At 29.7% G+C, this 27150-nt stretch overlaps 1 protein-coding gene across 1 annotated transcript in view; it reads right to left on the bottom strand.

Annotated features, from left to right (window-relative positions):
- Window positions 1-27150, bottom strand: part of LOC129002694 (roundabout homolog 2-like) — a 235419-nt gene that overhangs the window by 15824 nt on the left and 192445 nt on the right. Inside the window, exons 4-5 of the mRNA XM_054430690.1 lie at window positions 1473-1626; window positions 367-497 (exon numbers count right to left, since the gene is read on the bottom strand). Coding sequence (XP_054286665.1) covers window positions 367-497; window positions 1473-1626 — 285 coding nt within the window. The remainder of the gene's footprint in view (window positions 1-366; window positions 498-1472; window positions 1627-27150) is intronic.

Genomic DNA, 27150 nt, shown 5'->3' with positions numbered 1-27150 from the left:
CTACTTTCAGATCTTTGTACCTCAAGGTATTTCAAAATTCTTTAGAACCGTTATATAACAGAACATGGAAAAAGTCATGGGAAGAAATTATTTTAGGATTGTTGTTCAAGTATTTATATGTTATTTTGTATAGTTCTATAAATTTGTATAGTCCTATTCATAGAAGCCCCATTGCACACTAGCCATTGCCAATGACGAGGTGATAGTTCTACACCGAAACTCCTTAACAATACTTATCTTTTAAAAACAAAGAATTGTTTAAGCTACTACTGACTATTTCTCTATTGATTACCAGGACCTTCTAAGATCCTGTAGCTGTTTCGGAGACCTTAACTGCACTAAATACTATTTATAGAAAGGACTTACTGTGCACTGTCAAGGTGATGATGTCGCTGTACCTGATGCCAACTAAGTTCTGAGCCACGCATTGGTACTTCCCAGCATCACTCAGTTGAACATTGGAGATCTGGAGGTTGCCTCCATCAACTATTCTCATCCTGGGAACATGGGAAATAAATAAGTCATATTGAGGAAGGAGAAGAGATTTGATTGGGAAAGGAAGAAGAAACATTCAGTGTAGGAGAAAAATATTTGAGTTAAAAAAATTTAGCTTTGAGATTGTAGGACAGAAGATTTTAGAGTAGAGGAAAGGACGATTGGAAAATACTAAAGAAGAGAAAAAAGACGTTTGAAAGGGGAATGGAAGGAGCAAGCGGTCAAAGGTTGTTGTTGAGAAATAGTTGAGGAAGTTTAGAAGAGGAATGATATTGAGTTAGAAACTACAGTGGGGACGAAGGAAAGGAAGGCAGTATACTAAGGTGTGATAGTGTACTCAGTCAAGCTTTCAGTAGGAGAAAAGGGGAGTTTGGACTCCAAGTGGAAGAAGAGCGTCAAAGAATTGAGTAGAAAAGAAACTAGTTTAGATTTGAAGTGGAAGAACGTAGCTAAAGAAAGAGTGAGTTTAGACTGGGAGTGTAAAAATAAGGATGCAGTATCAATCTTTAACTCATAACATTCAGGGGAGGTTGAAGATCGAAAATGTGAAGAGCCGTAAATTGTAAATGGGGAAATAGTGGTTTAGAGATATGAAATGTACCAAAATATTGCTCTTTTGGTAGGCTAATTTCTTGCAATTACAAAGATAGATATATAAAATGGAAGAAGCAAGAAAAAGAAGAATAGAGTTGGAGAAAGAAATGGAAGTGCTGGACAAGAAGAACCCATCAATATGGGATAAGGATGGAATGCGTCCTTGGGGGAAAATCTGCTGATTTTATATTCACGCCTCATAGAAACTTTAAAGTAAAAAAATGTCATAATTGCTGATGAGATACATAATTTTAAGGAATGCCTTGAACAAACGATAAACTTAACAACAAAACTGTTGATTTAAATCTTAGAAGTATTCAAAAAACATCTCATTTGGAACTTTCTGTCTCAATATAGTCTTTAAAAATGGTGTTTGGACAAACCGGTCAAATATCTCCAGATTGATCTGTTCCCCGTTTCTTCTCCAGTGCACAACAGGCTCCGGTGTTCCTCTGGGTGGGCCACACTGCAGCAAAACCTTCTCACCCAACGCTGACCTCGTGTCCTTCGGCTCTGTGCGGAACTCATCTCTCAACACTGGAAACAAACAAACAAAAGTCAGAAAACTGTGAATTGGATAAATTGTTTAATCGTTCATCATTCAGTGGTTCAGTTGTTGAATCGTTCAATTTTTCAACCGCTAAATCAACCAATCATCCAACAACTTAGTCATCCAGTCAATGAATCATTTCACTAATTTTCGGATGTTCGGAACATGTAAACCACAGAAAGCAATATTTTTTCCTGTTCTTTTGTAAATACTGTACCTTAACTACTTCAAAATCGTATTTCAATTGGTTATTTAGTTTTGAATATTCATTGCCTGAAAGTATTGTGCAATCAGAATTATTATATTCACTTCCACCAGTCATACGTTTACAAACTGAAGTTCCAACAAACATACGGTTATTACAACCATTATTTCTGTAAGTATTTTACTTTATTCATGTATACTTTGTAAAATAAACCCCTTTTTCATTTTATTTTGTTTTACATACAGCACACACATAAAAAATAACCAAGAAGGTTCTTAATCTCGTGATATTTAAGCTATTTTATAATGTATAAACTTTTTTGCAAGGTAAGTCAAACCGTATAAGGAATGGGAAATGTTGTTACTAGAGTCAAAAATATTCTTTCTAAAATTGATGGAAAGAAACATAAGAGTTTGTTTTGTTTAATATATTACCGTACATTCTAGTATTTGAGTAAATAAGATTCATAAGAAAATTATGAACAACTGTGACTGTAATTTGTGTGTTAGGCACAAAAAGTTACAATAATATGAGTCTGTCACTAACCCGATATACTCGTGGATTTTATTGATGTAGTCAAAAACAAATAAAAACCTTTGTTCGAGGTTTCTAGGAAAAGATGTTGCTAAGAAAAAACTCCTTTGAAGGATAAGGATGTAAACCTTCTTTCAACAAAGTGTCCTGTTTTATAAAAATCATACATTCACTTTGACCTCTCTAAAAACCGTTTCTTCTGATCCAAAGAACCAAACGCTAAAGAGATTTGACGCCAAAGACTTTGAAAATATAAGAAAAGGTTCTTCAATGTTTGATAAAAGTAAGGTAATCCTCCCAACACATTATTGGCAAAATATAGACAGAAGTTTCGCTTGTTATTTCTGGAACCCTAATTAACTCTTTTTATAAATAAACTGTATCAGCAAATTGACACACACTTTCTTCCATCAGCTTGTCAATAACCCTTAATATGGGTAAACGTTGGGAGTAGCTTTGATGTTTCATGGGTAAAATCACAAACATTGTAATAACTTTCGAACCGTAATTTTACAGCATTGGTAGTATACCATATTGTTTATGGAACGTACCATAACATACTAAGATTTAATTTGAATATCTTACTAACTAATCTTTACTAAGTAAAAAGTAAACACCTAACTGCAACTAATAAGTCACCAAACAGTAAATGGAATCGGATGAAATTGATGGTAAAAGCTGTTATGTTCATATTTGATGCAGAAGTGTTTTGAACCATTTATTGAATGAGGGTAGTCAGTGGTATCAAACCGAGCAATTCAACAGATCAAATTGAATTTCGCTTAAAAGCTTTTAAAATGAACGAAGCACTTATTCGTCCTCCCATGTTTAAATAAATAACCCATTTGCATTTAGAAGATGAAAGTTGGCTGGTAAATATTTTAATTTTGGTAGTGTGTAAGCAAACAAATGCAGACTGGCAACATAATATTAGGCATTGAATTTCTTAATTTTTCATTAACATATTTTCATATTTATATCATATAAAATACACAAACACATTTTCAACTACTATAATGAGTAAAATTAAATAAATATTCCAATGATAATTTAAAATGCTCTTAAAGTAGTAGATATACATAGATTATTCCAGGAGTTAGACAAATTATTGTTTGAAATATTTGTCAATGAATTGACAATGCTACGTTTTGATAAAGACAATTTTAATAGCATTTCTTTTAGTTGAAGGTTATAATTCACATGCTGTTCTTTTCTTTTTAGAGACCTATTATTTTATTCATGATGGGTTCAAATACTGATTAAAATTATTCATGTATTTTTCTGATTTATAATTAAATGAAAAATAATCATGTGTATATACCCAGTCAGCTCAAAAAGTAAAAAAAAACCTTCTTCGCTTTAACAACGACAAGCTTGGGTTTGGCATTTGGTAGAAGTGAAAATGAATAGTTTTCAAAATGAAAATTTCAAAGTAAACAAAAGGATGAAACAAATATGTAAAATAGATGGTAAAAAGTTGTGAAATTTAAAAGCTATGATGACATTTCACATTTATTAAAAAACCTAGGGTTATTATAGAAGAATCTTTTTTAACTATAGAGTACCTACTTATAGTTAAAATATAAACAATATTATAAGTTTTCAGAAAAACACTCATTTTAAAGTATTTAATTCTTTAGGATTATATTGTACTGTTGAATCTATATTATGATCGATAATTTTAAAACTTGGAGATATCACTTTTTAATTTTACTAAAAAGTATTGTTTTCAAAATAAAATCTTTGAAAGTATTATGAATTGATATTTTGAACCTACTAACTATTCTTAAATATCCCAATAATGTGTATAATTTCAGTTGTTGATCAAGAACTAACGGTAAACCACTGGGGAAAATCACAACTGATCGAAAAAACAAATATTTAATTTCTATATTCAACTGTAAAAGTCCCATTATTGAGATTATACGGAAATTTTGTATTTATACTGTAGGCCTATTTATTTTGTCAAACTACATTCAATTACATTAAAACTACAGTTTTTCCGATCAGGTGAAATAAAAAAAAAACAAATCCACACTCACTATTTTTTTTAGATTTCTGTTGGAATCTGTGAATATAATTCACCATATCTTACTGAGTAGGTAATATCATTGACTATACACAGATATTCTGTGTATGGTCAATGGTAATAGTTTACTCTGATACCTCTTTACACTGATTCAATTCAACCAACATTCGGCCAAATCTTCAAGAGCTGCGTGGATTTTTGACCTATTCAAAACCCCAAATGGGATTAAACTTCGTAACATTGTGCAAACTCCAATCTGGTAATGCTGTTGCGCTTTTAGAATGTTCACATGTATCAAAACTATTACGATATTGATGTATGTTATGGTTCACCTGAAGCAGATTCTTTTGGCCGTTGAGAATACATTTGATCATATTAAGATGAAGAGATTTCAGATCAAACGATTTGAATCGGTTTTAAAAATACCACAACTTTTAGTTTGGTCTTAAAATTAGTTTAAAATATGTAAATAGTCGCAATGTAGTTGTACGCTGATTAAAAAATGTATCTAATTTTATAATACCAGCCAGTATGGGATTGATTTAAGCTTTAAACTGTGCAGAGGTGATGTTACAACAATATTGACCAAAGCTGGGTTATTTTTTATGAAATAGAATTTTAAATTGTATTGAGGAATGTTAAATATAATTATAGTATATTTTAATTTTAAAACAGACCTAAATACATAAATTTTGGTAAATAAACACTGTTTTATCCCCTTTGATATTGATTTTCATAAATACTAATTTTAACAGTTTGTTTGGACTTTCCAATGAATTTGTAGCCATCTTCGGATTTCAAAAGCTTAAATTCAGCATTGTGGTAAATAATATTGTTTTCATTTAATAAATGAAATGTAATATTCTATCAAATTTATAATTCAAACAAAATAAATTCTCTGTGTGGATTGGAAAAGATGAAATAGAATGTCGATGGGCTATTGGAAATATGAAACTGTGAAAGATACTTAAAGCTTTGTTTGCAAAAGCTTTTTCGATTATCTCATTGTAAACAAACGCGTTTAGAAATATCTTTATGTATTTTGCGTTTTTTGTTTTATCAGTTTATGTTCAAATTACATGGTTGTAAGCAAATTTAGAAGTATCAATTTTCTATTCAAAAAGAACTAGCAACGATATATTTAAATTCAATTTGAATATATGTGGACATTACGTACAACTGTATGTTTTTTTTACATTGTATTGAATTACAATTTTGTTATTGTGAATATTGGAATAAAGTGAAAAAGTCAATGTCTTAATCTAAATAATCCAAATTACAATTATACTAGCGAATATAATTATTGAATACTATTGATAACAAAGTGTTGTTAGAATTCTTCCTTTTTTGTATTGACTTTTTAAACATTTTAACTAAAATATATACAGACTGTCCCAAAAGTCCCGGACCGGTTTAATATTTTCCAAACGACGACAGATAAATCAATAAGATTTGGTACATCAACACCACACCTAAAAATCTACTTTTTTAAGGAAATATCAATTTTCTGTCACATCATGGGGACGTCCCGCAAGGAGTCAGAAGGAAATCTTAAATAGAAGCAAAGGTTGACATGTACATCAAATTAAAGGTCTTTACTAGCAGAATATAATGCCGCAAATTTGAACTCAAACGGACAACCAAGTCAAGAATGACAGTGGTTCAAAGATTCATTAAATTTGCATTTGGGGGCACAGCCCTAGGAATCGGAAAACAATTGTTAACGTAAGCATAGGTCGATATGCACATCAAATTAAAGGTCTTTACTAGTAGATTACAATACCGTAAATTCAAGCTCAAAAGAACGCATGAGTAAAAAATGGCAGTCGTTCAAAGATTCAAAATGGCAGGTTCAAGAAATCTTTGAACGGCAGCCATTTTTTACTCAGGAGTTATTTTGAGCTTGAATTTACGGCATTGTAATCTACTAGTAAAGGTCTTTAATTTGATGTGCATGTCAACCTATGCTTCTATTTAAGATTTCCTTCTGACTCCTTGCGGGACGTCCCCATGATATGACAGAAAATTGATAGTTCCTTAAAAAAGTAGATTTTTAAGTGTGGTGTTGATGTGCAAAATCTTATTGATTTATCTGTTGTCGTTTAGAAAATATTAAACCGGTCCGGGACTTTTGGGACAGTCTGTATAATAAGTTGATAGCGTTATGCAATAATTTGACTTCGTTATTTTTGGGTCACAATTTTGAAACTTGTTTTGTTGTAAGTAAAGTTTTAAAATTTTGTTAAAATTCCTTGATACAATAATGATAAATATACTAATTTGGGTAGCATAGTAGTTATAGTGGTCGTCTTCGAATCTAAAGATTTTTGTCCATAATGTCTGAAGATTGGTGCTTTGAACTCAAGCGTGGTACAGGATTGGCTGCTATTCCATAAGGATTATTTAAGGTTTTTATTTAATAAAGATATAACAAAATGGGATTGAAATGCTACAAGATTACAGTTAGAATCGTTCCACGATAAAATTTATTTAAAACACGTAAAACTAAAAAATGTAAACTCACCGTAATTTTGTTACACGCCATAGTTTGTGTATATCTTCATTAAATCTTAGTTCAACAACACATGCCATTACTCAATCATTGAAAAATATTTTTTTTTTATCCAGAAAGTGCAGAATGAATTTGTGAGTTTGTTCTTTTGACTGCGTGAGGGAAGGGGTCCTCTCTAATGATGGCGGGATTAGAAGGGGAGTTCACAATATGGAGGGACAGGTTAGTCTTAACCACTTCAATTGCAGCCACCCTCTTTACGTGTCCAATTCAACAGTTTTTCCGTCGGAGGGAGCCCAGATCGTTCCCAACTTGTCAAATGGAAAGTTAATGTGGTAATGTGTCAGTTAAAAGTGTTCTAGTAGTGTATAATTATAGGTTACTACAATATATAGTATAATAGATAGTGTTGCTATGAAAATACCCAACTGTGTACATAACATTTGATGTTTGCAACATGTCTAGACTTCAACACCTTCGCAAGCTTTTCCAAACAAACAGTTTTCATTGTCGTCACCACGATTCAATCTAAACCCAGATCAGATAGCGATGTTAGAGTTTTGTTCCAAGAATTTGGCGTGGTTTTACATACACAAAAATACTTTTCTGGTAATACGAAAAATAATACGAGGAAAAATTCAAATAATACAAAATATGTTGTGTAAAGACAGGTCTAATATATTTCCAAATGATTATACTTTGAAGTTTGAACATGATTTTACATAGGTCTGATTATTTTAGGATTAGTTGGGGCTATCTAATTATTCAGGTTGTTCAAGTTAGAGGGTTTATTGAAGGTTTCCAATAAAATGCATATGGTTATTCAAGGAATATTATATTTCTATGTACTGTATATTGTAATTCTTTTATCGTTAATCATAAATCGCTTTAATTACTCTTAGTTTTATGTATGATAGAAAAGTGGAAAAGTAGTAATAAAAGAAGAGAAAGGTAAAATTGAATTTTCACATCAATATATTTTGAAGACGTGTGGAGATATATTGAGGCATGATAAGGTATAATTACGGATAGTGACCTTTTTGTAAAAAAACTAAGAAGCAATTGATACACTTAAATCTTAAATATTACAAATCAGCATTAAACAGCTATTTTACATAGTTAAAAATACAAAGTTGTAATCTACAAATACAATTAAGTGCTAATAACCAAATAAATTTACAAAAACAAATTAAAGAATATCACATTCAAAGTTATAAGGGTTATTTAGAAATACAACGAACACGTAAAAACATAAAAATTAAGGATTATTTTTGTGTACTTTAGTATATAAAACTACTTGTAGAAGGGCCCGGATCTAATTAAAACTTTATTGCTTTTATGACTTCAAAAAAAAAATGTTTTTTTAAGAAACAAAAACTAAAAGGATTTGCAAGTATGTTTCTAAGATCATTCATTTCTGAAAAATAGAATGTCACATGAGCTTTTTGAACGAAACAAATTGTACCTTAGATTATCCAAAAACAAACATATTGGCTCTTGATAGTCTGAGACAAGATATAAAAGAGAACTCTAGTTATAATCGAGCTTTGACTGTGTCTACCTTCATAGGGAACCAGAGAACTGTTGAGGTCAAAGTGACTCAATGGATATTGCGAGTCTATTGACAATATGGCAAATTTTGGTTGGAAACACACGTCACAGTCAACGTCTGGTTTCATCTACATTCAGCAAAGGTAACCCACAGTGATTCTCTTAAGTCACAAACTAAACAATATAACGTTTTTAATAAAATGTCAATGGAAATGTTTAGAGAGACGATGATTAAAGAGATGAATAATACCTAAAACTGATTGAAGCAAATTAAAAAAAATAAAGGCACTTATAGACTTAAAATGATACATGGATGATGAATAAAATATGGGATAAGTACGTGTAGTTTTATTTTGTATTTGTGTATTTGTACATTTTGTTTATCACTACTCCGATTGCTAATATCAGAGATAAGGTAAAACACACTACTGTCGAAAGTAAAAATGTATCACAATGTAGTAGTTTCTGGCTTTTTCCAAAACATAACCCATAGGTTTATGTTTTTGACCTAAAAAGGCCTAAAAGGTAATGATGTTTTAAGACAAAAAGGTAACAAGCAAAAAGTTACCTTCAATTCGTCACGATCACACTTTAAATATTGATTTAAAATATTTTTCTACGACTTTATAGACTTATTATTGTTATTTTTACCAAGCGTGCTTAAAATATTTTCCCTCCACATATTCTCAATTTATATATAAATCTTGCATAATTTATTGTTTATTTAAAGTTGAATGCCAAAGAAATATATTTGGATATAGTAAATTTGGATTTATAATAATCATTGAATCTGAGTAAATACACTTTTAAAAAACAATGTATATTACATTAGAATATACTGTATATTTACTGGTTATACGACAAACAAATAGAAAAGAAATTAATATTTGATTTGTAAATATTTGCAAAGCATGCCCATTGGAAGAAACATATTCCCAATATACTACATCAAAATTATCAATTAATTTGATCCAAACCCCTAAGGTTAGTTTGAAATATAAACTTTAAATCACAGAAATTATATATATATTTTTTTAACTTTTATGATCGGAGTTTAATTGTATTACAAAGCGTCTGTAAACAGTATTGAATTCGTCTGATATAACCCGTTATTTCACACAGGTCTAGTCTAGGAGTGAATTTTAATAAACAATGTTACTATATCCTCTCTCTGGAATTACTAGAATTATTATTACTTAAGCATAATTAAATTGAGTAAGAAAATTCAATTTCTTAAAAACATGTTGACTTTTTACAACAAACTTGAAAGTGAATGATGGTTGATGTAACTTTGTTGAGTTTTAGCAAAAATATGAATCAAATACTTAATAGGATCGAATTTTAAAAGGGATTTATTTTTCAAAAAGTTTACATATACACCGTACACAATTTGCAGTCGGTAAATACCATTTACAAAGTATTTAAGTATACAACGTGCTCTTATAAACATATAAAGATGTATTTGTTGCTAGCAGTGGTTAGCTTAGGGAACTTACGTAGCAGACCAGAGCTTTCGATTCCCAGTGTATCCAAAAAAGTAAGGTTTTTATACCACTTGTCCTTAAAGTGTTTATGTGTTGTAAGTGTGTGTGTGTAAGATGGCATCTTGCTAATTTATTTCAAGCTAAAACATTTAAATCACTAAAATTAATTGCTGGTTTGCAAATGACTTTCTTTAATCATACGCAAATACAAGCCAATGATAATGAATGAAATAACATCAAGTTTGTTAAGTCCATTAAGTATACATACGTTAATCTTTAATGGAAGTTACATTTCTATTTCTATTTTTTTTATATTCCTACTACACGGACGTATGGAGGTTAAAGATTCTTTGCATATTGCGGCATTTGGGATACATTTTCCTGATCTTGGCAATTTGCAAACCCTTTGTTTGCGAAGAACTTGAAAACTTAATCTTCCACTCCACTATAAGGCAATATTCCTCATAAATAACTTTCCTCTAAGTTAAAAACAAATATTTGCTAAACTTCAATCCATCATGGAACCTCTTTTTTAATGATATTAAATATCGATTATTGGCATATGCGTTGTCTTACTTAAGTTAAGGGATGGAAAACGTAGCTGTAATATTTATTAATTTCTGACAATGGTACATTTTTTCACGTTTCCAAGAAAAGCTTTAATGATATAGATGAAAGTAAAAAACTACTCTTAGCAATATATCAGTTCTTTTGATTATTAACAAGTTCTTACTGCGATATCCACTTTTACAAAAAGCAACTGAAACATTTTTTATTGAGTACTTAAACGTCAATCTGGACTTAAAAGTACAATCCATAATTTTGAATGTTACGAAAAAATATGCAACAGAGTGTGGTTTGTATTTTAAATTTAATTTTGGTTTGGTTGAAAATTCATTTAATTGTCCTTTTGGTTATATTCTCCTTACTACACATTTGAAGCCCTAACAATAATTTTAACTATAATAAAGCAAAGTTTTATAATTTTATAGTATTGTGAAAAAACTTGCATAATATTAGTGAAAATTATTTTGTTAAATAAAAGTGAATTTTAATTAAATGAAAATAGTTTTGTGAAACGTCCAAAACAGATCTGCAGCCTACGGAAGTATTTAAATACAAAGCGTTGGAAATTATTTGAACTAAAGCTTAACATTAAAACGTGAAAGTGACTTTACTACGGTACAACAACAATAGGTTTTTTTTTAAAACAAATTAAAAAGGTTTTTGTTGTTTTGCACCCGGAGAAAAATTGCTGTAATTTGAAAACTTTCCAAAATTATGTGGAATATTTCACATTTGTCTCGTGTTGGAAAGTGAAAGTTATATTTTTCTGTATTTGATTTATTTGTTTTGTTAAAAAAGTAAGAAAAAAATGATAATCTTGTGTTATTTACTAAATTGAAACAATACTTTAAAAACTTACGAACACTGTACAAAAACAATAGTATTCCAAACGAATTTCAAGATTTAGAAACAAATAGCTTAGACTTGATTGAAGAATTTATTCAAATACTAGATATATACTGGTATATTGATTGAAATGTTTACCATACGATTAAAATTGATAATATATTTTCAGATCGATATATTCTAATCTAGACTGGAAGAAAACAAAAATTATCAAAATTATATTAATTTGTCATGTAGAAATAATTATGAGCACAAGTCAAACTTTGTAGTTGTTCAATAAATATGAAGCTCCACAACAGTTTGTCTTCAAGATGAAGGGAACTAACTTCGGGAATTTACAACTCACCTTCAGAAGTCGAAATGGAATTTGAACCTTACAAACAACCCTCTCAATCTAATACGGTAAAAGAACGCTTCAAGTTTTGTTCATTAAACATATTTGTTTATTTCCAGTTAATTTCTAACTGTCGTTTATTCGTCACAACTATTTCCTTTGTCGAAAATTTAAAATTGATTAACTAATTAACAAAATTGGAAAATAACGTTTTATATGAAATGTTTCCATCTGATGAAACACGCATAATATACAAATTGCACACGTTTTAAAAATTGATTTTAAAAGGGTACATAATAAAAACAAATTTATATTTAGATCAACATGTATTACAAAATGGTGTCTTGAGAGCGGTTACTCTTTATGAGGAATCAGTTAGATTTTCAACTTGGATTTAGGCTATATTGTTCCACAGGAAACTTATATTTTATTAATCCATTAAATTTAATTAGCATTTAAAAATTATTCTCCGATATTTGTTTTGTCACTTTGTGAAAAACTAAAAGGGTTCTTCGGTGTAGTATGTTTCTGGTGTAATGGAAACCTCCTCCACGCATAAAAATACAGTGTACTATTTAATTGAAATTATCAAGTAGTATCTTTGGTAAACATAAGATAAAATTCAATGTTGTTCGATATAAGAAAAGCTATTAATGTTGTTATATATACATTTAAAATACTATTTTATGAGTGTAGAGATGTAACCAATATTAAAACATATGAAGTGGAAAGTTTTTCACTCCATTTGACATTTGATACTTCAAAATTGTTTAGCAAAAGGTGGTTTCATGTAACGTTTGATTGTACAGTCAAGCCCTCTTGTGATCAACAATATTTGTGGAAGACTAACCACGTTTTTGTCCAATAAACTGTTTTTATTTTGAATGATTCCATGAAAAAAATTATAACTATTGAATTGTATAAGTGCAAAATACTAGTAGCATTAAAGATGCAGTGAATTGTGATAGCATGGGACCCAAATATTTAGCATAATTTAGACAATTTATTGGAAAAGTGTTATTTCAAGTAAAACAGTAAACAAATATTAAAGTCTTAAATCCTTTCCTTGAAGTACTACTTACTACATGCATAAGTTAGCTAGTTTGATCGTAGTTATAAAGCACTTCCATATTTATTGTAAGATCAAAATGATCAATCAATGATCAAAATCATTTCTAAGGGGGTTCTCAAAAAGTTATTCATTTTAAATTAAATATCATATAATTCAATGGATATTCCATATTCAACAATGTGTAAATATATTCATAACGAATCTAAATACTTCTAGAAAAGTTTAATTGCAAAGCACAAACATTAAACTAGACTAAATAAACAAAGTCATAATGACAAATAGTTTATTTTGTATATGTTTCGTACTGCAATAACACAAATCATATTTCAAAATCTTACCCTAACTGAGATGATGCATTTTTTAGTATCTTTATAACCATTCCTAATAATTTATTTAGATTTCATTCACCTAAATAACTAATACAATATGTTTCATATTTAAAAAAATGTTTTAATTAGATAGTACTGTAAACAAATAAAACTCCAGAGTAAAACTGCCACCACGTCGCTGAACCCTCAGTTTTACTCAATAGACGATGAAGCTGTGAATTGTTTTGAAAGGTTTTCACCCCTTCAAATGTATTATGTTTAACCTCTGAACCAACACAAAGTGGTTTACTTCATTAAAACTCCCTAAACCACTGAATGACATGACGTGTGCAGGGAGAAAAATGACACCCCTTCAAGAGACTGTGAAAAGAGGGCAAAAACTGGTGGTGGTTCAAATACATTTAGAAACTGTAATTTCATTAAATCTTGTCGTAGATAATATTCTGTACAACTGGTGAATTACTTAACAGTTGTATGAATAATCTCAATTGCAAGTACAATTATTGTGCATCTTTCAAACGATAATTAAGTGTAGTTAGTCTTTTAGAGACGTGTGTTGAAAACAAAGCGGTATGGATTATAAACTTAAATAAATGTCGTCACTAGCCCAAAAGAAACAACAATTGTAGTATTATTCAAATGAAAAGATAACACCTGAACCATATTTTAAAGTCATTAGTATAAGATTAAATTTTGTAGTAAATATATTAGATAGGTATTAGTAGTGGATAACCTACTATCAATTTACTCAAAACTTCTACTATTAATACCTTAAAATTAAAATTTGGGATTTTAAAGTGACGTAATTTGTTTATTTTTACGATCCATACAGTTTTCATTTCTAGTATCCGTGCCTTAAACCAAAGCCTTATCCTAAGCCCAGATCAGCTGTTTCCATTTTCTATTGTTGCATCGTAATTAAACTTGACAATTTACTTGAAGTTGTTTTAAATGCTGTATTGTAATTTAATTGAGTAAATGAAGAAGTACCGTTTCATTCCTGTATTCTATCGGTTCAGCAATTGCTTTTCTTGATACGTAAGTTTAAAAGAGACCATCTACCTCTTTGAAAACTAGCCACCCCTTCTTTATCAAATTACTAAACCAAATATACTCTATGGAGAAAATACTAAACACATCTGTATTAAAATGTGAGTTTTTCTAATTAATTACTTTTCTACTTAAATGTTTTAAATTAGGCTAAATATCAGTTAGGTTAAATTAGTGAACAAATTCACACATAATGAATTTGACCCTTTAAACAAGTTTTATAATACATAGGAGACGGAGTCGTCAGCGTCAACCAAGAATATATTTGTCAAAGTCGCAAAGAGCAACCCACATAACAAGACGGGTAACGAGATTGACTGTCAACAAATGAGATGACTTATAAGATCGAGTAAAACATGAAAGAAAACTTTGTCGTTACGTGAGGTAAATATTGAACCCATAACTGAGGTAGCCTAAATATAGAATGAATGTGTTAATACATACATACATACATGAATACAGAACTAATTACATACATGAGTACATTAATATTTACATACATATAAATATTTTAATGATATACATAGGCTACACAGGATTTATAGTAATGGCTGTGTCATAGCTTTAACCTCAAGTCCTTGAGACTGCTAAAACATTAAAACATAAAATACAGCCTCATTTCATATAATATTCACTTTTTATGATACTAAAAGACAAGATTAATATATAATACGAAGTTAAATATTAATTCAAGCGAAAAACAAGAGTTTCCACAATATATAATTAGCACGTACATTTTATTTGTCAAATCAACATCCATTTTTTTATTTTGTGTGTTTTAATACATTTGTCTGTTTGTTAAATGAATTCAAACTTTATTATCAACGTTAATTATAATTTTTCTAAATAGTACATATTTATTTGTTATATATTTATATTATATTTATTATATTTGATTCATGACCATCAGTATTATTTTAGTTAGTATAAATTCTCTTGTTACTGTATATTTAAATGTTATATTGTCATTCTTATTTATATTCTTATTTATATTTTATATTCTTTATTTATATTTTGAGTGAAACTGTCACCATTGAAGACGGACATTTTTTCCCTAGTTGTGTTTATTATTAATTGTAATATCATGTTAACATTCCTGTTATTTGATTAATGCTGATTGACTTTATACTGTTATTGATTGACTTTGTAGTAATTGGCATGTGCTGTTTTGTAGCATTGAAAACAAAATAAATAAATAAATAAATAAATAAATAAATAAATATCAATGCCTTTTTTAAGTTCATTTGCAAGAGAATGTTTCAAACATTGGTCTTATTTTTATTTAACGTAAATGTTGGCAGAAATCCTCATTAACTGATTTATAGAATTGGTCACACTTAGAAACGAACCAGTGACCTTAAGGTTTTAAATCAAACATTATAATCACACATATTCTAAATCATTTATATTTGCAAGTGTCAATAAAATAAATGAACGAATGAGCAATTGAACGAATAAGTTAGTGATCAAATGAATGAATGAACGAACGAACAAATGACTGAATGAACGAATGAACACATTAATGAATGAACGAATGAACAAATGAACAAATGAACAAATGAACTAATGAACAATTGAACAATAAAGGTAGTGGTCGAATGATCGAATGAACGAATGAACGAATGAATGAATAAATAAATTTAAAAAACCAATTAAATAACAAATTACTTTATTTCACATAGTACCAAAAACATAATCTATTTATTATAATCATTGAGCAATTGAAACTGGTCACTTTTTCAAGTAGTGCAACCCATTGCAACAATAATGAAGTCACCAATTCAAGTATTAATCCTTTGGTTGAAAGTTGAGGTTTTAATGCATACTTGTTATCCTAGTATGTGTTCTGGGATTTACAAAGTTTGCAGACGAACGATACTTTGTGCCAAGGAGCTTTAAACAACTTTGTCTTTGCTCGTGTCACTTCGGATGTACATTAATATTCATTAGGATGGAATCTTGAAGGGTACTTCCGGTCCATACACTATTGTCTCCAGTAACATAATAAATTAGTTACAACAATTCTTACGTTAATACTTTCTAAAGCAGTAATTCAGGTTAGAACATTTAATTTCAGACATAATAAAAAAATACAACGGCGCTGTCTAGCCACGCGTGTACTGCGGGTATTGCGTCGGAAAAATACCACGGCGCGTCTTCGATAAAAACATTAGTAAAGATTAAGTCATATTTATAAAACTATTTATAAGTTATTTATACAATAAGTCATTGCATAGAACTTTAGAAATTAGTTTGTGCTATTAAAATTTTACGATGATTTTAAGTTACATATTTGACTATTAATACAACCGAAAGCAAATGTAAGTGTAACACAATTGATAAATATACTTACGCTTGCTAATAGCTCACAAGATGGTAAATACATAAGGTGGTAAGTGGCGATCGATTTCGATGGCTAGTCAGGTGATGATTGGAGTATTCCATCAGTAAATTCAATAACACGTAGAACGCTGATCAAGAAGTTATTTATTAATACAAGTGAAAATTCACATGTTCAGGTTAAATTTGTAGATTAAAGTGTCATAGTATCTTGAAGGAAAATATTTAAATTTGAAATAAGTACAATCTATGAGCTGTTATTTAAAATGGTCCTTTTAAATAAATGATTCAAATACCTCGACCACATAGATAGAATGTCTACTTTAGTACTCACAGCTTGCACTCAGGTATATTCTTTCGAAACATAAAAATTATTGGATATCTATCTGTTTATAAAGCTAACAATCAATTTCATTTCAATATTAATGTCAAGATTAAATTTCTTAACTATCATAATAAATTAATCCCCACAAAAACGCAACGTTTGCGTTAATAATCGAAAAAAAAATGAGACGGACAAACTATAATTATTTATAAATTTTACACTTTTTGAAAATATTACTTCATGTGAGGTTTTACGTGTGGATATATTTCAAAAGTTTAAATGCAATCCTGGTTCGCGTTTCCATTCAATCCCCAACCATTTTGTGGGAGGTAAACACCAGTGTCAACAGATTCTGTCTGTGTCAACAACCAACGTTTGACTGAAACTGTGGTGAGATGGCTTTTGTATACAAGTGTTGTTAATCACATCCCAAACAATGTCAGAGACACTTAGATTCATGTTTTAAAACTTTTTATTATAAGTCTAATTATTTTTGTACTGTAATAAAAATAGATTTACTAAAATCACCTGTTTTGTAAAGTCTAAATGGTATAAAATTTAATCAGTAGTAATTTCATCAAAATATTTTCAAAAATTGTCTAATTGAAACCTCTGCTGCGTCCATGTTACTGAATTTGCAATAAGTAATTGAAGTTAATTTGAAAAATCTTAGTTTTATTAATAGTTTTGGTATTCATTGAAATAACCTGTTTCGTGCTCTAGTACTATTAACAAATTATGAGTAAGCTATTTAAAATGTAAATTAAGTATTATAGTTACTATTTTTGTACTTTAAAGTTATTTAAGCCCACTAAGTATTAACAAAACGTAATGAGGATATGAAAAACATAATCCCAACCCGGCAATGAAGGCGTAAGCCTATGCATACAAAATGACACAACTTGTGCTCTCTCGTTTGAACATATGTTGTGAGTACAATGATAAATTTAGGAAAATAATTACTTATAACTTTGATTTAATATCAAAATATAAGCAGTTTTTTCGAAAGTTTAATTCTATTGATTGTATTGCATTTTTGTGAGTGGATTTTAATTTAATTCAATTTAATTTTCTTCTTTGAAAATCTGATTTTTTTAATGCTTAAATCACTTTTTATAAATTATATGGGTTATGTAATACAAGATTTGAACCACTATTAGGTTTTATACCACCCGATCTGATGTCCTTTAAAAAAACCTGTTGACAAAAAGTAACTTTTTCTAGATATTCTACTCTAAATATACAGATAAATAATACATTTCTTTTACTAAAACAATTATTAAATAATTAGAAAGTCTAACTTATAAATTATGAAGAACTCTTATAAACTTGCAACTGGTTTCTTGAAAATGGTTTTTTTCAAACTGTTACTGTCTTGCGTCAGACAAATTATTTTAAAATATTCCGTTAAAGAAAATGGAGGCCATTAACATTAATTTGCCTAAACACTAATAAAAAAAATTAATTTAGTTACCAACAAACAACGTTAAAATAGGCTTAATTACTTTTATAACTGAAAGGAAAAATATTTTAGGTGATTCTAACGTTAAGTATACAATTTCATGAGTTTTACTTGAAAACCGGGCATTTCCTAAAAAATATATGAAGCCTAGCAAACTGTTTGTCATAAAACTTGCGGAAAGTCATTTTGAAGATATACGGCCTCACCTGAAAAGATACTGGACTGAAACTTTGCTTTTGAGTTCTCCTCAAACAAAGAGATTGCGACTTCTCTAGATAAGCAACACACTCAACAGGTCTTGAGTATATTATAAATATTTGTCATCCTGCAATCTTTTATACTATTATCTCTATGCTGTTTTTAGGTTTTATGTTTTAGAAAAATCTTATTAATTTATTAGAGTTGGTCAAACTTTACAACCTCCTACTAAGAAAACGTTCATCTACATTTTTTGAGTTTTAAGTAATTAAAATATTTGAATTTTAGAGCTGTTGTTCTTGAAATTGGAAAATATCCAAAAGGCCAATTTATTAGTATAAGAATTACATTTAATTTAACACAAAAAACTCTTCATTACGAAAAAATTTAAACAAATTTATACTAAATCAGATCAGTTGGGTTTTGATTTAATAGCTTGCAAATGAAATAAACACATTTTTGCGAGACAACGAAAAGACTCACAATTCCATGTAAAACCGTATGAAAAAGAAATAGAATTATCAAAATTTAATTTACCTTAAAAATATTTTTACGGATAAATACAATATTTAGAAAGGTAAATTATATACATAATCTAAGATTATGGTCTACATAGCGGTTTGTCTTACGTAAAAAGTCGTATATTCGAAATAAATAAATCTAAACCGACTGCTTCAAAACTTTATTCAGATTCGTGCAATTGTAATCACTTTGGTTGCCCAGACCATTGTGAAAACACGGCTTAAATTCCGTTGTTATAAGCGAAATCGCGTAAACAAAAACACAGACTGTTTTGTTGAGAGTACGGATTTTGAGGTTTAGTCCATTGATGGTTTTGTAAAAAACGTATTAATCACGTTGTGTGTTCGTTAGAAGGGGTTTTCATAGTTTTGTAAACTGTAAAAAAAACTGAAGAACATTTTATGCTACATAACATCTATTATAAAAACTAATGTTATTTGAAGATAAGTTTTTTATATTTATTCGTCAATGGTCCATGGTTAACTAGAACCCTTACATTCAAGCTGAAGAAAATGAAAACCTAAATTTACATAATTAATGACATGAGGTGAAAAGTGGCGATTTTAAATCTATAATATTAATAAAAAGAACAGCCATTGCAAACAAACAATGAAATAATCTAATAAAATATATTTTTTAGCTTTGGCTGCATAAATTTTCAATATATTTTATTTTTAGAAACCCTACCTTCTCTATACACCTATTAAATGAATGCATTGTTCCAAGAAATGAACATAATTTCTGGTCATTGGTCCAGTTATAGTATAAATAGAAACTATGATCAAAGTTACTGGAGTTATAGAATTGTTGGTTTGATTGCCTTTTAACCTTGATCAAATTTAATCAATCTCTAACTGTTTCACCCTAACCAGGTATATATATTCATGATAAACAATATACATTCTAGCCAAGTCAATCTAAACAAAGGTCAAATTAGTGGAATAAGAACATTTGTTGATAGTGTAACGGTTTTACTGGTGAATATTCTCAAGTACAGTGAAGTATTTCATTGCATAATACTTATAGTTTTGTTATATACGTGCTTAAAAGTAGGCAAAACGCTAAAGACCAATGATGATAGGCTGGATTTGAACCCTGTGCATTTAGTACAGTAGTTACCTCTGGGACTACAAGGCCAATCATGCTTCTAAAATACAACCGAATAAACCTTATGATATATTTAACACATTTTGTTAAATAATATGCGTATGATAGAAAATATTATTGCAACATTCATACAAGTGTTTCCAACGTTTTGAGTTTTGTAAAAAATACTCGTATCGTTCGTTTAAAGATGAAATTTAGAACTGAGTTTTGTCAACATCCCCGGTACCCATAACTGACTTCCTTTTGCCGCGTTTTTATTACTTCCTTTGCCGCCAATTGTTTAGTTTTCTTTTTTGTGTTTCACTCCATAAAACATAAAGAAACAATTCTACGACATAATTATGTCAAGATTTGTTAACAAATGTGTAAATGAATAGTGCTGTTGATATTTTCTATGTTTTATATACATCTATTATCCTTATTTCTTTTAAATAATGAGTTAGTTTTCCTTATTGACTACTGATAACTAAATATATTTTTAACATGAATGAAAAAATCCTATAAAAAAGAAAGCTTAAAAAATCTCATTGTTTAAAAAGGAGTTGGAATATAACATGAGGAAAATACAACAATACGGAATATTTGGGAATAACATACAATAAAGATGAACTTATATGGATTACTCAAAAGTAGATGAAAAAATATATTTATTTTTTATATTATTGGTTAGAACAAACCGAATGGTAACTCTTTTTATCATCAAGTTATTAAGTATATTTAATTAACTTAAATTCTATACAAATAAACAAAATAATTAATAGTATACTATTTTTGCAAGGTTTTGAAAACTTGGAAGGTAAGAAGATTTTCTTACTGCTGATAGCCTTTTTCGAATTCAGCGTGAAAAATACTGGGTATTTTCTATAGTTTGGGCCGTTTAGGAGAACCAAAAAATTGTTGAAAACTCTTCTATCTCATAATTACAGTAAACTATGATATTATTATTTTAATAGAAGTTAAATAGATGTCAAGAAAAAATGGACCACAAATTAATATTTTTGGGATAGATTTACATTGACCAAAGAATACTCTCAGAGTATAGTGTAGTGATAAAGTTTCCCGAGCAAAGCTTGGTCCCCAGGTACTTTATTTATGAAAAGACCTATAGCTTAAGATATGTTCGTAATGCTGCTTAAATCAGTTGTTTTCAAAACAAATGTTGCTTGAATAAATTATACGAATGTATCGATCCAATTTCAATTATTACTATACAAAATAACAGTTCTTTATCTTCCTATTTTTAAACGAATCAGTTGGAATCAAGGACATTAGTTGTACATTGTACTGAGTTAAAATGGCCACCAATTGTGCAGAAAAGATCAATCCGATTGATAAAAATACCAATTCATCGATATCAAGCTTTAATTAATTATATATGTACAACACTTTAACGGAATTAAACTGACAATTGGACATAATAATTATAGTTTTAGCGAATTTCCCTATAGGGAAGTAGCTATTACCGTAGGTCTCATGGTAAGACCTAAGCCCGGGACCGATTTACTTTTTCATTTTGATGTCCCCAGAGTCCAAAAACACCATTCGTTCAAATTTTTATATATCTATATATAGATATATATATATATATATGTGTCCATCCGCACGATAACTTGAGTAATTTTTGTCAGATTTTGATAAAATTTGGTTTGAAGGTGTAAGGCGGGATAAACTTGAATGAGTTCGCGAACCAGCATGATTGGACTATGGGAACGGGGGCTTATGGGGAGTTTTATGGGGTAAAAATAGGTTTTTCCCATTTTTGACCCTAAAAACACAAAATTTCACAATTTCTTTTTAAACCATTTTGTAGAGCTTAAAAAAACAAATAATTTAGTATATTGAAGCGTTATTATGCGCCTAATTGTTACGGAGAAAATTCAAAAAAATTGTAATTTTAAAATTCCCATGTTATTCTTATGGAGAATAAGTCAACTGTTGTAGTTTGCTTGTTTATGAACATATCTTGATCAAATTTGGAAAATACATTAATTTCTTACTAAACCACAGTACCTTTTAACATTTTACATAAAAAAAACTTTTTTACCCTCCCCGTTGCAGCAAACCTAAGTACTCATTAGACTAATTCTGTTTAAATAGTCAATAAATGTGATATTTTTAAAGGAGACATTTTAGTTTAAATCCAATCAGGCAAATGGAAATTCGCTAAGTCTGCAGGTTTGCTGCGGCGGGGGTATTAAACATATAGATTGTTACACCCTCCCTATCCACCATTTTACATCATTACTCAAATAAAGACCGGAGTTGTAAAGAGGGGAGCCCCACACCCCGTTTTATTCAATTGCGTTATCTTAACTCACTCAGCCAAAACCAAATGTCTACAGTTTAGCATCATTAAATCTCACCCTTTACACCCTTAACACAGGTGATGAAATATCTACATTGCTTTATTTAAGTGAACCTTTGGCACCCTTGTGTGTCAATATGATACGTATATTTGTCCATCTTGAAGCTAAATATCTCTATAGGTGTTTTAGATAATGTAGCTGGATGCTGATGGTATTCGCCTCATAGACAGATGTTCACGGGTTCGATCCTAAAGGAATGCCAGTAGCTGTTAGATTATTGGGAACTGAACCCAGAAGTAAAAAAAAACCTCTAGTTGTAGCTCTACGTGCAATTGAGTCCCTATTGATCACATGGTAACACCATTGTTGATAATTGTTTATTTTTGAGAGTGTACCAAACTGAAGTATCAATATAATAAAACATATTAATTTACTTCAGATTATTTTACATTTAAGACTAATTTCTCTTTAATAACCTTTCCCCAATTCTACGAATAGAAAATAATATAAAATGAGGTAAAATTGTGATGTCAAGACTTTGAACGTGGTTGTCAGTAACAGAAACTTAAAAGCGTCAAACATTCGCAAGAGATTGTCTAACATCAAGTTAACTGTCAACGATACACAAACGACATCATCTTTCTTCTGTCTCAAACACTCTTTCGTGTTTTGAATTTATTAATATTAATGAAGTTGTTTGGGATCACTTCAAGATATAAGGACCTGTTACTGATGTGAAGGGTTCACCATTAATGCTAGTTTGCAGTTATCAATATTTACAAGGATATTGTTAAGATATATTCTATAATTTTTGCACATAGATTTACCCAGTAGTGCTCGCGTTCAATTTCAAAAGTCGCTGGTTTGTTTATTAAAAGTATTGGTAGTAAATCTTTTGCAATTATACCATTAAGTTATGAATCAGTTATTGATGATGTACAACAAAAAGTTGTAAAGTTATTGAATTAATACGACCAGGGTTCGAGATTGTATAGTTTTTCTAAAAAGATATTGGACTTCGAACGGCATAAAACACTATAAATAAAAAGTAAACGCGATATGTGACAAAAATAAAATGTTTATCTTTCAGTATTTTTTTTGCTCTTGAGAAGTACTTTTTTCATAACAACCTTTGTTTATTCCTCAAGAACAATTGATTATAGTCAAATTATATTTTAATCGAGAAACAAACAATAACAAACGATCAATTTATATGACAATATAAACTTACGAACTTCAACTTAACATAAGGGAAAACTATGATATTTTTGAAGCAGGTAAAAACCTGCTAATGTATATTTTATATGTACATACAGTTTCTGAGAATACAGTACTCTATATCGTATTGAAACATATTTCTGGTAAAAAGTATATTTTGCTAACATTCACACAAATGACCTATTGCAAAAGGGTATACTAAACTCCTTTAAGAAAAAAGTAGTACAAAAAGAAAAAAAAAAAAAAACTATTCAAACCAAAGTATACATTAATCAAAATTTGATTCCTACAACATATAACTAACTAATGGTTATTAGTTTAAAATATTTTGAGAAAAACGAATGTAGAAAATTGAAAATATATATTTTTTCAATTTTATGCCAAAATAAATAATAATAATACGATTTATTGACTTAGCTCTATTATATCCGTTGCGATAAAATATCTCCAGGCTCGGTAAATGTAAACAGATCTCAACGTAGGTTAAACCTGCACACGGCAACATTTCCAATAAACGCTCTTTGTTGCTTCATGGACGTATTGAATATTCCGAACAAACATTTTCAATCCCTGACTTTAACACGAGGTTTTTCATATCAGTTCAATATTTCAATATTGAACCTAAAACAAAGCTTTACTATGTTTGCTATGAAATACCTCTAAGAGAATAATTGGGATTTGTTTTCCATTCTTTGACAGCATTTTTTTCTTTTTTAATAATTTGATTATGATTGGAATTTTTACTGGAATGACTTTGAATGTTTGGTTTTATCAAATTAGTAAAGATTAGGATTGTTATACTGTGAAGATTCCTTCATCAAGCATGGTTAATATACATATTTATACAAAATGGTTAAACACCTGTCGTACTGTCAATGGTCCGTTTTTTGCCTATCGATCAATGTTACGAGCTTTAGGTTTCATTGAGCCCTGAAGTCCACCAAGTAGTTGTAAAAATCCTCCCCTTAAGGGGTTTTGCGCGTTTAGTATTACAATTTGGTAAAATTTTTGTAAAATTTATTGTGTAAGTGTTAAATGTATATGACGACTTTTCATAACTCCAGAGTTTTAGATAGGTTTTTAACTATTCGGTTTACTACATTTTGAAAATGAACCGTTAGGTTCAAAACCTAGACGAAAAACAAAACATTGACAGTACAACATGTATTTAAGATTGTATTTATAAAATCTTGATTGTAAAAGCAAGCACTAACTATGTATGGACAAATAAAGTTGAAAAGTGTAACCACTTAAGCTTGTAGCATTTGAAAAGAGGACGGAGGCCTTCTATAACCTCTATTCGTCCAAGTGTGAGTGACATTATGAGGCAAAGCAACAAGTGAGCTTCACAGTAAAAGTGAAGTGTAAAATAGTAGTGGAATTGGGATGCAAACCATCAAATTTGCTGAATAATTTAGCAGCACTTACAGCTAAGCTGCCAATTCACCTACATATTCTTAAAACATCTTCAAATCATAATTCATCATGACATGAGGTACAATTTGATTAACGACATGTCGAATGGTTTAATAAGCAATATGATAAATCAACCATGACATTGACAATATGATGGACAATATAATGGAGAACGAGGTGTATATTATGTTGGGCGTTTGAATGTTCAATTTGGGCATGGCACGATAAACGATATTATGAGTATTTTGTCGACTCGATTTTGATCTAAGATGACCACCGTTTCTGTTTCACCTTTTGTAAATATTGGTATATAAATTAAACTAATACACGAAAATTTGTTTAGCAATTCACAAACAAAACAATTAATTGCATATTATGATTATGAAAATACTGAAAAAATAATATTAGTATTTATTTTACTCAATAATGAACTTGACATCGATTTTATCTCAAACTGTTGAAAATAGTATTGTTAAAAAGTGTTAGATTTCTTGATCAAATACGAAATACAAAACCATAAAGTAAGCAACCATTACACATGTATTAAAATTCAGTCCGTTTAGCAAAGTCCATTGTTGACTTTATTACTATGTATTTCTATGAATGCCTTTTTAAGTAACACAATAAAAGTGTTAATAGATCGAACATTAAAAGAAAACCTTTTTTCAAACTATATATTGTATTAAACTTTGATAAACTCAGCACTTACCATGCATCTGTTCGTTATAACGTCACCATGAATCTTACAAACCTGTAACAAAGAATTTACTTATTACAATCAATTTCCAAAACTAATTCTTATACTCACCTAAAATAAACTAATTGAATACAGTTAATTACTTTGGAAATGAACTGCTCCTAAACCGATTAATTCTCACAATAGACTATGCGAGTTAAAGGCAGAATCTACGAACGATTGAATCGACCTCTAAATTTATTCCAGTCACACTTCTCACACGAGAACTGTTAGCTCGGAATATCAACGAATATATTGTTAACTTGATTGCCTTTTAGCTTTGATCAAGGTTCAATTTAGCACCCATCTAGCGTTACATAATACTTCATTTAATGTAATTTGAAAGTAATTTTCGTTCGTTATAAATGACTTTAGCATAGATAGCATGCAATAATTGCATTACAATAATAGAAAACACAGTACCCAAAATGCAAACCAACAACAAAGCTTTTTAGACAGTAGATAGCTCATATCAAAATGTATACAATGTAAAGATTCCAATATTTTTAATTTGGGATATATATTGTTTTGCCGACATCAAAACATGCTGATTTAAAATATTTAAATTTACAATCTCAGATTTTCTTATGTAGTTTATTCAGTGATTCAATTAAATATTGTAAATAAACTGTACACACGTGCTATATGTAATGTAATGTTATTACTGACGTAAACTATAGTGGAATACATGACAGAAGTAAAGAACTTAACGGAGACTCATCTATCCACCATACTGTAAATAACACAGATAATAAATACGCGATTTTGGATACAATGTTATAGCACGTTCTAAAGCTACTTGGTGTTTAATACAACAACAATTTAAATGCCCTCCCCTCACGTCCTAAGATGGTGGCCTACAGCTCGGTGTCATTTTATAAATTACGTTGCCCTAGTTCTGAATGGTCCACGAAATCATCACTAATTCATTAATGATTGGTGAGATTTGAACCCGACACCTTCAGGATCAAAGCTTTGCGCTAACTTTACCAGCTTACTTCCCCACTATCTGGCAGACACCATCTGGATACGAGTAAATATGAATATAATTTAGACCATCCAAATTCTACAAACTGTTACTTTAACGAAACGGTTGCTAACACCAAGTTATAACCGATGATAATCGACACGCTAAGTTTCAATCATACAAATTACACAGTACAAATAACACACAAGTTCAATCAAAATCGTGCAACTGTTTACTGTGTTATAATGAGGTGAGCATGTTAAACGTCGATCATTATGATGAATACTTGTGTATTTAACCGTATCAACAGATTTATCCCGAGGTTGTGTTTACTTGACAAACACAAGCGGAACTAGTTTTAGACTTATCGGATATAGTTTGATAGTGGTTAACTTTGCTAA

Source organism: Macrosteles quadrilineatus, unplaced genomic scaffold, assembly GCF_028750875.1.
Source record: "Macrosteles quadrilineatus isolate MER2022 unplaced genomic scaffold, UCM_ALF_1.0 Scaffold_9__3_contigs__length_116548681, whole genome shotgun sequence".
Taxonomy (NCBI): Eukaryota; Metazoa; Arthropoda; class Insecta; order Hemiptera; family Cicadellidae; genus Macrosteles; species Macrosteles quadrilineatus.
The sequence above is the reverse complement of the archived record's forward strand: the minus strand, read 5'-3'. Positions and strand labels throughout refer to the sequence as shown.